This window comes from Loxodonta africana, chromosome 13 (assembly GCF_030014295.1).
Source record: "Loxodonta africana isolate mLoxAfr1 chromosome 13, mLoxAfr1.hap2, whole genome shotgun sequence".
In the NCBI taxonomy this organism is placed as follows: Eukaryota; Metazoa; Chordata; class Mammalia; order Proboscidea; family Elephantidae; genus Loxodonta; species Loxodonta africana.
Genome location: NC_087354.1, coordinates 78,702,081 through 78,717,846, shown reverse-complemented (window position 1 = coordinate 78,717,846; position 15,766 = coordinate 78,702,081). Strand labels below are relative to the sequence as shown.

The 15,766-nt window shown below is 39.9% G+C and overlaps 1 protein-coding gene across 2 annotated transcripts in view; it reads left to right on the top strand.

The window, feature by feature from the left end:
* Positions 1–9,813: 9,813 nt before the first annotated feature.
* Positions 9,814–15,766, top strand: part of MAP9 (microtubule associated protein 9) — a 37,292-nt gene continuing 31,339 nt past the window's right edge. The window contains exons 1-4 of one of the 2 annotated variants that reach the window (XM_010597180.3): positions 9,814–10,158; positions 10,574–10,725; positions 11,446–11,530; positions 12,758–12,907. In XM_010597180.3, coding sequence (XP_010595482.2) covers positions 10,651–10,725; positions 11,446–11,530; positions 12,758–12,907 — 310 coding nt within the window. In that variant the 5' untranslated portion in view covers positions 9,814–10,158; positions 10,574–10,650. Of the gene's footprint in view, positions 10,159–10,573; positions 10,726–11,445; positions 11,531–12,757; positions 13,097–15,766 lie in introns of both variants that reach the window. The other variant, XM_010597179.3, reaches the window with a different exon arrangement.

Below are 15,766 nucleotides of genomic sequence, written 5' to 3'. Positions count from 1 at the left end.
AAAGTAGATCTCAATCTAAACCTAAATTCATCCCTAAACCTTCATGTAATTTACCTCGATCCCTAACCCTAACCATTAACACTAACCCTAACCTACATCTTACCCTAACCATAACCCTAATTTTAACCATATTCTAACCCTAAACTTAGATTAAACCTAAGCCTGTCCTTAACTTTAACTCTTAACCCTAGCACTGAACCTAACCCTATCCCTAATGCTAATCCTAACTCTAACCCTAAATCTAACCCTACACCTAACCCTAACCCTAGCCCTAGACTTCAAAATACATAAACTCTAATAGCATTGAAAAGAGAAATACACAGTTCCACAATAATAGGAAGAGATTTCAGTGAAGCACAGAACATCTAGAAAGAAGCTCAATAAAGATACAGAAGATCTAAATGCCACAGTCTACCAACTCGACCTCATATACAGACATATACAGAAAACTCCACACATCAGCAGCAAAGTATACATTCTTTTCCAATGTACATGGAACATTCTCCAGAAGAGACCACACTTTAGGCTAGAAAGCAAGCCTTAACAAAATCCAAAACATCAAAATAATACAAAGCATCTTCTCTGATCATAATGCCATAAAAGTAAAAATCAATAACAGAAACAGCAAGGGGAAAAAAAATCAAATACATGGAAACTGAACAGCACCTTACTTAAAAAATAGGTAATAGAAGAAACCTAGAATGGAATAAAAAATTTCATAGAATCAAAGAATGAAAACACATCTTACCAAAACTTTTGGGACATAGCAAAAGCAGTTCTTAGAGGTCAATTTATAGCAATAAACGCACACATTAAAAAAGAAGAAAGGGCCAAAATAGAAACACTAACCCTGCAACTGGAACGAATAGAAAGAGAGCAGCAAAAGAAGCCCTCAGGCACCAGAAGGAAGGAAATAATAGAAATTAGAGTAAAAATAAGTGAAAGAGAGAACAGCAAAACAATAGAAAGAATCAAGACCAAAAGTTAGTTCTTTGCAAAGATCAACAAATTGACAAACCACTGGCCAAACTGACAAAAGAAAAACAGGAGAGAAAACGAATAACCCAAATAAGATGGGAGATACCACAACAGACCCAACTGAAACAAAAAGGATCATAACAGAATACTATAAAAAATTGTATTGGTGTGAGCTTTTCTCTGAATGTTTGGTGGAATTCTCCAGTGAAGCGGTCCAGGCAGGGCTTTTTTCTGTTTTTTTTTTAAACCTCTTCAATTTCTTGTTATGGGCCTGTTTAGATTTCCTATCTCAGTTTGTGTTAGTTTAGATAGGTAGTGTGTTTCTAGAAACTAGTCCATTTCCTCTAGGTTCTTAAATTTGTTGGAGTACAATTTTTCATAGTATTCTGTTAATGTTCTTTTTTATTTCAGTTGGGTCTGTTCTAATGTCTCCCATCTCATTTCTTATTCGGGTTATTTGCCTCGTCTTCTATATTTCTTTCGTCAGTTCGTTCAGTGGTTTGTCAATTTTAACATCGTCGAAGAACCAACTTTTGGTCTTGTTAATTGCTTCTATTTTTTTTTTCTGTTCTCTATTCATTTATTCCTGCTATAATCTTTATTATTTTCTTTCTTCCTGTGGCTGTGGGCTTCTTTTGCGTTTCTCTCTTTGTTCGAGTTGTATTGTTATCCAAAGCAGGTCCTGCCCTGTGTGGCTTCTCATCAATAAAGGCATATCAAGGTGAGGAAGGAGGAAGAGCATTTATTGGAAGCATGCAGGCAAGGAGCACGGAGGTGTATACCTCAAATCAAGCTCCCGAACAAAGGGAGGCAGAACCTTTTATATCACCCTTCACGAGGAAGTACATACAAACATTATGGGCTACATAGTTTATCATGATGTGCAGGTGTGGTAAGACAATTGCATTTTTTCACCTTGGTATGGAGCCCTGGTGGGGCAGTGGTTAAGGGCTCAGGCTGCTAACCAAAAGGTTGGCAGTTCGAATTCACCAGCAGCTCCTTGGAAACCTTATGGGGCAGTTCTACTCTGTCCTATAGGGTCACCATGAGTAGGAATCGACTTGATGACGATGGGTTATGTACAGAAAATGGTGGATAAGGTCCTGCCCTGGGTGGAGATTTTAATATTCAATTAGGTCTTAATGAGGCTTAGGTTACTTTAGGACATTTGGAGGCTAGTAAACTGATTTTGACTGATTTACAGCAGAAGCTGAGTTATAGGCAATGCTCAAGGTCTTGATGATAATGAACAGGAGCAGGTCTTGCTTGATAGTGACTGAAAAGTTGCTAGCTGTTCTTGCTGTCAGTCCCTCTTTGTTTCTGGGGGTATGGTGATAAGCCCTATTCCCTTGGTAGTGGAGTGCACTTTCTAAATTGGGCAATGGCTTCTTGATGTAGGGGATTGTACTGAACATAAGTTTCTATGCTTTTTTTTTTTAGCTTTCACTGAGATAGACAAAAAGGAAAATATTGTATAGAAGAGTAGAGAAAATTTCCATTACAATTAAAGAAAATAAAAATAGTAAACAGATGCTTTAGCCAATTATAGTTAGGTAACCAGGAGGTGAGCCAGTCAAAGATATTTAACCTATTTTGGTTAGGAACATGAAGTTAAGTAGCTTTCTGATGTATTGACACAGTCAACATTTAGCCATGTTGGTCTCACTTGCTACTGATTGGGCTAATTTGACAAGAGCTTTATTTATTTATTTTTTTATTATGCCAGGCTTGAGCTAGGGGTAGGAACAAGGATAAAAATGAAAAGGACTTCATAGCTTATTGAACAGAAATTTTAGGTCCTTTAAGGGCTCACAGTTCCAGTTGTCCTTTGAGAATGTCATTGGTGAATCAAGGTGTGGAGTAGGTGAAGTCTTTAGCCAGGTGTGGTGAATCCAAGGCTTGACTCCTTTTAGTTTGACTGCCATATGAGTGATTAGAAGCACGTTGAAGGATCCTTTCCACTTGGTCTGGAGGGGCTCATCTTTCCAGGCATGCAGCATGACTGCAGTCTCCAGGTTGAAATTGGTGGACCATCACCTCAAGAGGGTGTTATTATCTGGCAAGGGTGTATCTATGGAGAGACTAAAGGACAGCAAAGAATGCAAATACTCTTATATGACATTGCCACCTTTTACACTCAATTAGTCACCATTCATCAGCCCATGATTTTTCAGGAGAGGGTTTCTATGGACTAGCTCAAACAGGGCTTAATGTAAGTCTGCTTCTGGGAGCCACCCTAACCTTAAGCAAGGCTAAAGAGAGAGCCTGTATCCATGTTAATTTTGCTTCTCGACACACCTTTGCTATGTGTCTTTTAAGTGTCTGGTTCATTATTTCAACCTTTCTACCCGATTGTGGTCTCCAGGTTGCATGTATTCAGTCACCCAGTTTTTGAGTTAGGATGCATGTGGCTATTCCTTGACTCTCATGAGCGAACGGTTCAAAGGATTTTGCTAGATTGGGGAGCTCCAGCGTTGGGGCCAATGTGAGTTTTTCTTTAATTATCTGCAAGACTTGATGTTGTTCATCAGTCCAAATAAAAGGATCTGAGTCTTTTCCTTCAGTTGCTTTATATAAAGGTTTGGCTGTTAATCCAAAGTTGGAAATCCAGATTCTGCAAAAACCTGCCATTCCTAGGAATCCTCGGAGCAGTGTACAGGATCAGGAGATGAGATTGCACAAAGAGCTTCTTTTTTCTCTGGGAGTGATTCTCTTATTCCCTGAGAGAGCTGGAAACCCAGGAAGGCAACTTTGGCTTGGGAAATCTGGGCCTTAGGTCTGGATACTTTGTACCCAGCTCGGCCCAGGAAGTTAAGAGTGGTGATAGTGTTTAAATCTGATTCTTCTTTAGTCTTGCTTTCTGTGAGCAAGCCATCCACATACTGAAGCAGAACTCTGTTTTAGAGGGTTAACTCTCTTAAGTCTTTAGCCAGAGTGGTACCAAACAATGTGGGGCTATTTTTGAACCTCCGTGGGAGTACAGTCAAGCAGAACTGTTGTTTATTGCCCCTTTCAGGGTCCTCCCACTCAAAGAAAAACAGCTCCTGTCTTTTAAACTCTAATGGTATACAAAAGAAGACAACTTTTAAATCCAGAAGGGTGAACCAGGCAAAATCTCCTGGAAGAGTGGCTAGCAAAGTACATGGCTTTGGCAGTACAGGATGGACTGTAGCTACTTTTTGATTAGTTGCTCTGAGGTCTTGAACAAACCTATACTCGTTAGAATGAGGTTTCTTTACAGGCAAAGTTGGCATATTATAAGCAGATTGGCATGGTCTTATGAGTCCAGAGTTTAGATACTGGTGGATAAGTGAGTGGAGGCCTAGCTTCGCCTCTAGCCTTAGAAAGTATTATTTCACTTGCGGTGGGCTCATTTCTGGTAACACTTCAACCTTTCCTGGAACAACATTTTTTATCTCACTCTGTTTGTCCTTGGTCCTGTGCCCAAGGGACTACAACATCTTCTATCTGTTTAGGCACAGTCTTAGTAGGGGCTGCAGTGGACGTCATGAGGGTCAACAGGTGAGCCTGCATTCTCCACCCTTGCCCTTTGGTACTGTTCAATTTAGGTTATGATCTTAGAAGTGGATTTGAGCTTGTAATTTATAAAGCACATCTCACCCTAGTAAAGGAACTGGGCATTCCGGCATATAGGAAAAAGAGTGAGTCAAAGTAGAGTCACTGACCAAACACTCCATGGGTTGGATAAAATTTCTAGTAACCTTTTGTCCTGTAACTTCCACCATTGTTATTAATTTCTTTGATAAGATACTCTTCAGAATGTTAATAACTGAATGGGTGGCTCTTGTGTCCAATAGAAAGTCATTTCTCTCCAGACCTTTACTTTAACCAGGGACTCTTTGGGGGAAACTGGAATTAGATTGGTTCCCAGTCCCCCTCAGTCCAGCCGTTCCCCTTGTCATATCATATCCTTTTTGGGTTCCTTTGGGGCCTTCTGTCTTTTAGGTCATTTTCTCTTCCAGTGTCCTTCATGTTTACACCATGCATGTTAGTTTTTCTCTAGCTTAGGCCAGGTCCCAGACCCCAGGGAAAACTTCCCTGATGGCCAGGGTGGAAGTTTCCTTTTGGTTGGAAGGCTGCTGAAAGCATCTACTTACTGCTTGGCGCACTGGTTCACCTTTCCCTCCTGCACTTGTTCTAAGTTAGAAGAGACCTTGAAGGCTCTTTCTACCAACCGTGAAATTCTCATTCCCACGCTGCCTTCTAGTTTCTGTGATTTCTTTCTTATGTCTGGGGCACTTTGCCCTATGAAAATTGTATATACCATACAAGCGTTTTCAGGTGCCTCAGGATCTAGAGCAGTAAATTGTATGAAAACCATGAAAAATTCATTCTAGGAAGGTGGAGGGGCCTTCCTCCAGTTTCTGTTGCACTTCATAAACTTTATTTAAATTTTTTTGTTTGGGTGCCCCATTTTTGAGCCCAGTGAGCAAGCAGTCACACGGTACTGACTTAATCTGGCTCGGCCAACCTGGTGTTTGGGTCCCAACGTGGTTCAGTGGCCAATGTAGCCAAATCTACAGGGGCATGGCCATTGGCATTTTGTTGGTAAGCCTGTCTCCTTCCCTGGCCTTTTCAAAAACCATTTGCTCTCTTCTGGAGTGAGTAATATAAGGCTTGGCAGTCTGCCGAATTTGCAAGTGGGTTTTAAAAATAGAAGCAAAAAGATCATGCATTTGCTTAGGATCCTCTTGGTATGCTGGTAGATTGTTTTTCCAATTGAATGAGTGAGATATCATGAATGGGCTATGTACCCAGGCCATGTCCTGGGCTCCCACTGCCCTGTTCTCACCTTCACCTGTCACAGGGAGTTGCCTCAATGGGTGTAGCCCTTTTGAGGGTCCTGGGGCCCCTGGACGAATCAGACGCCACTGCAAGCATACACTGAGGAAAGTGTCTGAGCACCAGAGGTCTCAGAGGCTGACAGAGGGTTTATAGGATGAGGGGGGAGATCTATGACCTCCAGTTAAAACTGGGTCCTCTTCCAGAGGACTAAACAAAACAGGGGTTTTAACCTTAGTTTGAACCATGATTATGCATTGTTTCTGCAAACTCTTATTTTGCCACAATGACATAAAAGCTTCAATATACATTTTCTCATCCCTATTTTCTTCTTTAGTACAGAACAAATCTAACTGTAGTATAGTCTTATAGTTTAAGGATCCATTCTTATACCATTGTTCGCCATTCCTGAGTTTGTATTGGGCCAGGTGGTGTTACAAAACAATTTCATTTTAGCCTTTTTCATTGGGTCATACCCAAAATAAGATAAATTCTTCAAAATACACCCTAATGGACTACATTCTAGAATACTTGAATTATTTCCCATGGTACCAAAAACAAAACCTAGAACTACAGATATCTACTTAAAATGAAAGTATTTGACCTGACCTTCACTGGCTAAGCATTACCAGGATCTACAGCCTGTCTACTTTCTACAGATAGGACTTATTTCTGTAGCAAACCTGGAGACATAGATGCCTATTCAAAACAGAAGTGTTTGACCCAATCTTCGCTGGCTAAGCACTACCAGATCTACCATCTATCCACTTTCTGAACAAAAGGATTTATTTCTGTACTCACCAAGGGAGTCTTTTCCCTCTTCCTGGGGCACCTGACAATGTTCTCTCTCTTCCTCAGGTAGTCTGCCTCTGAGAGGTCCAAGGTCAGCTCCAGCCTCAAAGGCAGAAATGAGCCTCCCCAGGAGAAAGGTCACTGGTGTGCACTGGGAGAAGTGGTCAGTTCTCGTCAGCTGGAGGCGATCTCAGGAGCCAGGCAGCACTGATCCCACCTGGGGTGGCCAGAATTTGTTACCTGAAGCAGGTCCTGCCCAGTGTGGTTTCTTGTCAATAAAGATACATCGAGGTGAGGAAGGAGGAAAAGCGTTTATTGAAGGGTGGACAAACAAGGAGCAAGGAGGTGTATACCCCAACTCAAGCTCCCTGAACAAAAGGAGGCAGAACCTTTTCTCTTTCACAAGGAAGTACATACAAACATCATGAACTATATAGGTTAACATGGTGCCCAGGCGCAGTAAGACAAATTGCAAAATTTTTTTCCATTAGTATGTACAGAAGATGGAGGATAAGTCTTGGCCTGGGTGGAAATTTTAACATTTGATTAGGTCTTAATGAGGCTTAGGATACTTTAGGACATTTTTGAGGCTAGTAAACAGATTTTGACCAGTTTGGCTGATTTAAGGCAGAAGCTGAGTTACAGGCAGTGTTCAAGGTCTTGATGATAATGGACAGGAGGAGCAGGTCTTCCTCGATAGTGGCTGAGCAGCTGCTAGCTGTGGTTGCTATAAATATGGCTAACGTTTTTATTTTGGCCATTACTTCTTTCTTGATAGATTGACCTCTGCTCATAGCCTTTACTGTTCCCCAAAGGTTTTGATATGATGTGCCTTCATTTTCATCTGATTCTGGGAGAGTTTATTCCCTCTTTGATTTCTTCTATTACCGAATTGTTTTTAAGCAAGGTATTATTCAATTTCCATGTTTTCGATTTTTTTCCCTTGTCGTTCCTGTTTTTGATTTCTACTTTTATGGCTTTGTGATCAAACAGAATGCTTTGTATTATTTTGATGTTTTGGACTTTATTGAGGGTTGCTTTGTGGCCTAATATGTGGTCTATCCTGGAGAATGTTCCACGTGCATTGGAAAAGAACATTGCAGTTTGCTGCTATTGGGTGGAGTGTTCCCTAGGAGATTCTTATATTTCTCCACCACCTTCCTCTGCCCTAAAAGAGAGCCCATATTCACCCCCTCAGTGGCTGTTAAACTTTTTGCCACTACTATTGCCACTATTGGAAACCCTGGTGGCATAATGTTTAAATGCTTCGGCTGCTAACCAAAAAGGTCAGCAGTTCGAATCCACCAGGCACTCCTTGGAAATTCTGTGGGGCAGTTCTACTCTGTCCTATAGGGTCACTACGAGTTGGAATCGACTCGACGGCAATGGGTTTACGGGTATGATATTGCCACTACTGACCGTATCAAATCAACACTGCAACCCCAGTATACATATATACATACATACGTGTGTATATATGTGTGTATATCTGCGTATATACATATATGTACTTGTATATGCAGATATACATATATATGAGGACATATATACGTATATACGCAGATATACACACATACATATATACGTACATATCTTTGCAATATTTACAATACATACATCCAATACATGCCTTTATTTGCAATGCATTGTAAATTTCTGTACTATTCTGGCCTAGTTTACTCCAGGCTTTTCTTTTTAATCATGGTTGCAATCTACTAATGTAATGACCATTAATGGATAACCATTCACAATCTGAAAAACGCTGCGTGTCTAACAAAACACTCCCTGATTTTGTCTAAGGCCTGTACTGCTTCCCTCCATGCCTCCTTCTTTCTACCCTTTGTGTATCATACCCCGGTTTTCATGCTCTTCCACTCTGCATATATCCGTATTGCCTTCATTTTAGAAGTTCACAGGCTATCTAACTTCTAGTTGACTTGTTGATCATTTGAAACAGCTATCAGTTTCTGTTTTTATTTTTCTGTACGTTATCTCACTCTACTAAATTGTGAACTTCTAGAGAATAGCAAGTTTATTGTGGTCCTTGTTGTATCTGCCCCAAATTTTATTCACATTGAAAGTGTTTTTTAAAAATTAAAGAACCCCATTTATTTTTCTCATTTAGCTTTGTATTCACATTGTTATTGTTGCTGTTGTTAGGTGCCGTCGAGTCGGTTCCGACTCATAGCGACCCTATGCACAACAGAATGAAACACTGCCCGGTCCTGCGCCATCCTTACAATCGTTGTTATGCTTGAGTTCATTGTTGCAGCCACAGTGTCAATCCACCTCGTTGAGGATCTTCCTCTTTTCCGCTGACCCTGTACTCTGCCAAGCATGATGTCCTTCTCCAGGGAGTTCACAGACGTGGGAAATACGGTTGAGATTTTTTTGAAAATAAATATGGCAACACTAGTATGTTAGAAGTATGGCAAAACCTACTCCAGAAAATAAAAAGGCAATGTTTAAAGTGGCAAAAGTCCTTATTCCACTAGTTTGAATCCTATTCAAAAAATGTTAAAGTCTGTGTGTGTGTGAGTGTGCTACAGAAGCATAACCATAAAATCATGGAGAAGTAAATATTCTCATCAGTAACCAAGTGCCTAAAATGAAAACACAAAGTAAACGGGAATATGCCTATTGCTGTCTTCTGTAACAGAAGTGTAGCAACATACAGTACTCTGGCCTGGTAGGTCAGTTTGTTGACTGGTTTGCTTTTAGCCACATTATCCATTAGGTAAAGAGAAAATTTTTACAGTAAATATAGATATGAAAAAGGTTTTCAGTTGTGTTGACAAGGGATACTTCTGGCCTGGCCCTTGGTGTTCGAGTTGCATAAAGAGCATATCTAATATTTACTGGATGCATTTCCAGACACTCCTCTAGGTATTCCACCTGCATTATTTCATTAAATCCTCACAGCAACTCGTTAAGGTGATTGATAGTATTATCCCCTTTATATAGGTAAAAGTATAGATGTATATTAACGTGCGCTACATCAAAAGGGTTATAAGGGAAGAGCACCAGGATTCAAATGTATAGTTTGATTCTTAGAGCCTGCAAAGGTCACTATCATGCTACTCTGTCCCACCTTCTGAAACCTTACTCCAACTCACATAACTTCATGTCTTAAATGCGACTAAACCATATATGTTCTTTGGTTAACTCCGCTCTGCAGATAAAGCCCTTCGCTTCACTGAAAACGGCGAGGCTCTTGGAGTCTGGGTGGGAGCTAGACCGTCCTCTCTCCTAGGCAACAGCCAAAACACGGGCGGCGGATAGCACACCCCTCTCCCAGGACCCAGAGGGGTGATGTCACTTCCTTCACGAGGTTGGCTGCCCCAGCGACGCGTCTGGCCAAAAAACCTTGAGAGCTCCCGGCGGCAGAGAAGTCACTTCCTCTCAGAGACGCTGTTTCCTTAGCAACCGCCTCCCACCTCCGTTTTTAGTCCCGCCCCCTTGCGAAGTCCAGAACCGGGCCTCGGAGCGCTGCCCGACCAAGGCTAAGAACAGAGGCGCTGGCCCAGCTCGAGGCCAGCCTTCGATCCCCGGGACCGTGAGGAGCCCGCCGCAGGAGTGGCGGGGGTGGGTACAATACGCGAGGACCGGAGCCGGAGGCGCGCTCGGGTGGGCACGGGCCTGGTGTGTGCGCCCGCGCGGGTGGGCAGCTGGGTGCGGAGCGGACGGGGACGCGGTCGCCACCTGGACAGGTCTGGCGGGGCGCGGTCGGTCGGCGGGGCGGCCGAGCCCGGGGCCTCTCCTGCAATCGCGAGAGGCGCTCACGGGCCCCTGTGTGCAGGGATTTTAATGCAGACCGCTTGGGATGCTTCGTTGTGTGTTAGGTAGCTCTGTTAACGCTGCTGTGAGACGGAGAAGTAGCTTTAGAAAAATAAGGGAACGCTGTTTGCAATTTGGTATTATGATTACTCCCTGTCAGTAGCGCAGTACGCAAGCAGTGTGTTTTCGTGGTGCAGTCTCATTTGTTTTTTGTGTGTTTCAGCCACCATCGGAGTTGAATTATTTGAATCATTTATTATACATTTTATATATGTAAAGAGTAAAAAATAAAATTACGGTATGTCTGATGAAGTTTTTAGCACAACTTTGGCGTATACGAAGAGTCCAAAAGTCACCAAAAGAACCACTTTCCAGGTAAAGTATTTCAAAGCCCTTTTATTTTTCAATGATTTTGCAATTTAAACACTGTCATCGGAGTGATGGACTTGGAGTGATTCTAGAAACAGTGCATATATAAAGGAAGAGTACATCTGATCATGTCTGGGCTCCAGACTGCAACATTAGCACAGTATTATGTATGTTATTAGTAAGTTAAATGTTAAATCAACTTTTAAATCGCTGTTTTCAGGTAGAAATATAAAACCTTTTTTGGGGGAGTGGTGGCTGGAACATAACATTTTAAGTTTTCTCATTTGGGACTATCGTCATTTTGAATTAAGTCTCTAAATTTGCAGAATTGGTTATATTCTTTTTTGCAATATTCAGAAAGAAAAGCTCTTAAAAAGTACCAGTTTCTTTCAAAATGCCAGTTTATAGCAAATCCTGTCTAAATTGAGTCCCACTTGTTTATTATTCTCTATGTCTAATTATAACGTGTATAATCTGTAATTACTTTACTTGATGTAGTCTGTTCCCTCCTAGTTAAGCTCCAATCACAGTAGGGATCTTGTCTGTCATGTTCTGCACTGACTTTGAGCAAGGTTTGGGTGCCTGGTAAAGTAGGCTTTCAGTGAATGTTAGATGGATGAAACCTAAGTTTGAAGGCAGTCATTAAGCATTATTGTTCAAATAATGAATTCTAAATTTGAGACCTCCAAGTTCAGATGGGAATTGATTATAATTATCTCATTTCAGGATGAACTAGTAAAAGCAATTACAGCTCGCTCAGCCAGACAAAGGAGCTCTGAATACTCAGATGACTTTGACAGTGATGAGATTGGTATGTAAGAAAATGGAAAAGTAAACCACTTTTCTGCTTTTCTCTTCCTTTGTCAGATTTAGACTCTCAAAAAAATCACTTAAAATAATACAGATTATTTCACTGGGTTGTGATTTCCAACTCTCTAAGAGTAGAAAGCCACTCTTAATTTTCAGGAAGTTGTATAATTGCCCTTGGTTGATTCTGAATGTATAAAAATCAACTGACAGCAAGTTTGCAGCAAAGAGATGACTGTCATTGGTAAATCACCTTAGAAATGACAGGTTTGGCTTTCAGGTCAACCTTCTGGGGTCATCTACAGTTAGATAGTAACTAGATACCACAGAAGTAATTTTGGTACACATCAGGATCACCTGGAATGTTGATAAATCCAATTCTTTGGCTGTAACCCAAGTGACTCAGATATAGGATATCAGTTAAAAAAAGATTTTTTAAGTTTTATATGCACCATATTTATGATTTAATTACTCGATTCATTTCAGTTTCTGTTGATTTCATAAGAATACTAACATTTTAGCCTTCATGTGTAAGTGTACAGTGTTCCAAATTTGAAGTTCAGTGTTTTATTCCTTTAGTATTCAGTCACTGGCTAATTTTCTATGTAAAAAAACAAAAACAAAAAAAAAAACAGAGCAGAAGTTAAATGATTGATAAGTGGCTAAGTTAACATTCTTTATTATTCTGTTAGTAGAGTCTAAAGCTCTGGTGTCGGTGGAATTGCAGTTCCAAAAGTTTTATGGAGAATAGTCTAATTAGCAAGTTACTAGTTAAAAATCTTCCATTTACAAATATTTTTGATTTTATATGATCAAGTTTTATGCAAATAAAAGTATAGAATTCGATGTCTAATTTAAATGTCCCAGGGCTGATTGTTTGAGCATCACTTGGATAACTTTTCCCGGAGCAAGCACAGTACCTGACATATTTTAGGCACTCAAATATTTTTTGAATAAATTGATAACATTGAAATTTTTATTTCATAAATGCCAATAAAAGTTATCTAAATTTGCTGTTTTCTAGAGCTATAGATCTATTTCTAAAATAAGTTTGTACCTATTCATGCTTGTAAATTCATTTCTGGTCTTTAAGGCTATCTTACTTATTTTGATTAAGGTAACTTTGTTGTTAGCTGCAGTCTAGTTGGCCCCTGACTCATGGTGACCCCATATGTGTTTAAATGTTTTAAAATATGCCATTGAAGACATTTTTTTCTTTTATATTTTTTAGTGTCCTTAGGTGATTTCTCTGATACTTCAGCAGATGAAAATTCAGTTAAGAAAAACATGAATGATTTTCACATATCAGATGATGATGAAAAGAATTCCCCAAGACTGTCTTTTTTGAAAACCAAGAAATCAAAAAGTGATGTAATCAAAGGTGAGCTAGTATCCTCCATCAAAAACAATGAGGAAGTATCACCCGATGGTTGTGAAGACACTGTTGTAAATTCCTTATCTCAGCCTCAAAATAAAAATCAGGAAGTTGAAAAAGAGAAAATGCAAGTGAAACCGAAACCCAGAATTCTTCCAATCAAAAGCATATCTTCAGGTCATTTATTTGGTTCAGGTAATAACTTCTTTTATGATTGTATCTTTTGAAAATATATTTTAAGATAAGTCACAAAATAGCTTTATATGATAGATATTTCACGTTTTGTAAATATTTACAGGGAAAAAAAATTCAGGGCTTAGGCTTTTCAGTTTTACAGACAAATCAAAGTAACAGAACCTTCGAGAAAAGCCATTAAGTCTGGTGTCAGTTGTTAAATTATTCTGGTGCCTGATGGAAGGCCAGCGCACCTTTCAGTCGTCTGTAATTGAAGCTCCAGAAACACCTAGGCACAGCCTTGCCTAGGCCCATGAGCTTCAATTTTGCTTTTTAGGATAGAATTACGAAGAAATCTTTTCTAATCCACTTCATAATCCAGAGATTAGAGTAAAAGCAACACTGAAATTAGTATTTAAAACAATGATTTCCATACCAGCATTTTGCCAGAATTTTTTTGCCATTTGTATTATTTGAAAGGTGAGACTTCTGTTTTTATTGTTAAAGGAAAGGAATTCTCCATATGGTCTCTGTTCCTTAGGAAAACCCACTAACACTCAGTTTTCTGAGGGGAAGTTCCTGTGATCTGGGATCACAGTAGTTCTTTCCACAATTCCACTGAGGTTTTGGCTCAGGAGAGCAAAGTGGATTGGAGCAAGGTCCAACTCCTCTGAGGTCCCTGGGCTACCACACAGAAACAAGCATGTGCAAGGTCTTCCACTCTTCTTTCGGTTTTATAGAGGAGCAGTGCTGGTAAATGTTTTATGGGACATTGGTGGTTCAGTGATAGGATTCTCACCTCCCATGCAGGAGACCTGGTTCAATTCCCAGGCAAGGTGCCTCATGTGCAGCTATAACCTGCCTGTCAGTGAGGCTTGCATGTTGCCATGATGCCGAGCAGATTTCAGCAGAGCTTCCAGACTACAAAGAACTAGGAAGAAAGGCCTGGTGATCTACTTCTGAAAATCAGCCAAGGAAAAGCCTGTGAATCACAAAGGTCCAGCCCCTAACCAACCATGGGGATGGTGAGGAACAGCAGTGTTTCCTTCTGTTATGCATCGGGCCACATGAGTGGGGGCCTGCCGACTTAGGGCAGCTAGCAGCAACAACAAATAGTTCGTGTTTTGCATATTGAATGTTACTGGTTAACATCAGACAAAACTATTTCAGACATTTATTCTTACAAAGTTATTTGTAGAAATGTCTAAATACATTAGGTATTTGAAGTTTTAGGGAACCATCCTTTCTTCCCATGAGTCTTATTTTCTTTCAGATGAGAAGAGGATATGAGCCAGGCAAAGAACACTTGAATAGTGTAGACTTGGGCAAAACAGAATTGGTGCTAGTTCCTACCCACTGTCTATTAGTTATGTGTGACCTTGGCAGATGGTTAAGCCTATCTGTCCACACAAGGATAAAACCTGTTCTTGTCTTATAACATTGTTTTGAGAATTGAAGGATGTCTCAGAAGCTATAAAATGCTACAAAAATGCAAGCACAAGGCCTAATAAATAGGACTTCCAGGAGTGTACCTTCCCAGCGTAGTGAGTGGAATCAAAGATGGGAGAAAAACGAAGCATAATTTAACTTCGGTAAAAATTTTTTTAAATACAGTGGTTGAATGCAGTAATTCAGTATTTCCCAAAACACATTCTGCAGGTTGTTCCTGGTATTATTGGAGAACGCAGGGTTTTAAAAAACTTAAGCTGATTTCTGTATGACAGAACTCCTTGGAGCTTTTAATAAGAACGTCTGTGTGGCAAGTCTTCGAGAAGGCTAGAGTGGGAAGTGTTTCCTGCTTTTATTTGAGCTTAAAAGGACTTATTTTTGTGGATTGTGTTTTTTCTGATTTACCTTGATCTAAAAAGTTTTCATCAGATTAATAAGAAAATGATGAGCATATAGCAGCTAAAAATATGTCTGAGACAAGTGGCAGTATATAGTTAAAAATTTATAATAGATAACAAAGCAATAATTATCTGTATGATACTTGAAAAAAAAAAGAGTTATGAATTAAACCAGCAGATGGCACCAGGATTCTAAGTATTTTACATAAATTTGCAATTCAGCATTTTTAACAATCATTAGCTATTTGCTATCCTGTATATAAAATAAAAATAATTACCTAAATAGATAATCTTAAACATTTGGTTGTAAAACAAAGCATTTAAAAATGCATAGGCTTTTTTTTTTTTTTCCCCTTTCTCAGAACTTGACAATACTTTTGGAAGTGAAATTTTGGTGTAAAATATATTAGAAGTCATATTTTTAGGTTTTTCGGCCTGGTGAATAAAAATAAATAAAAATTCTCCAGGCACAGAGGATTCATTGAGTATCTCTTTCATGGAATATATGTTCATCCACTTACATTTTCTGCCTGTGTAACTGGTTGAAACCGAAGAAACGGGTGTGTCAAAAAATACGGTTTTTACAGGGTATTGTGTTAGGTGGTGCATCTTGGAGGTGTGATTTTGTAAACCTTTTATCTCTTTTGGCTTTTGTACAGTGTGATAAGCCTTATAAGTATATTCCCGGGTTCCTTATTTGGAAACCCCGGTGGCATAGTGGTTACAAGTTTGAATGCTAACCAAAAGGTCGGCTGTTCAAATCCACAAGCTGCTTCTTGGGAACCCTGTTGGGTGGTTCCACTGTGTCCTGTAGGGTCACTATGAGACAGAATCAACTAGACGG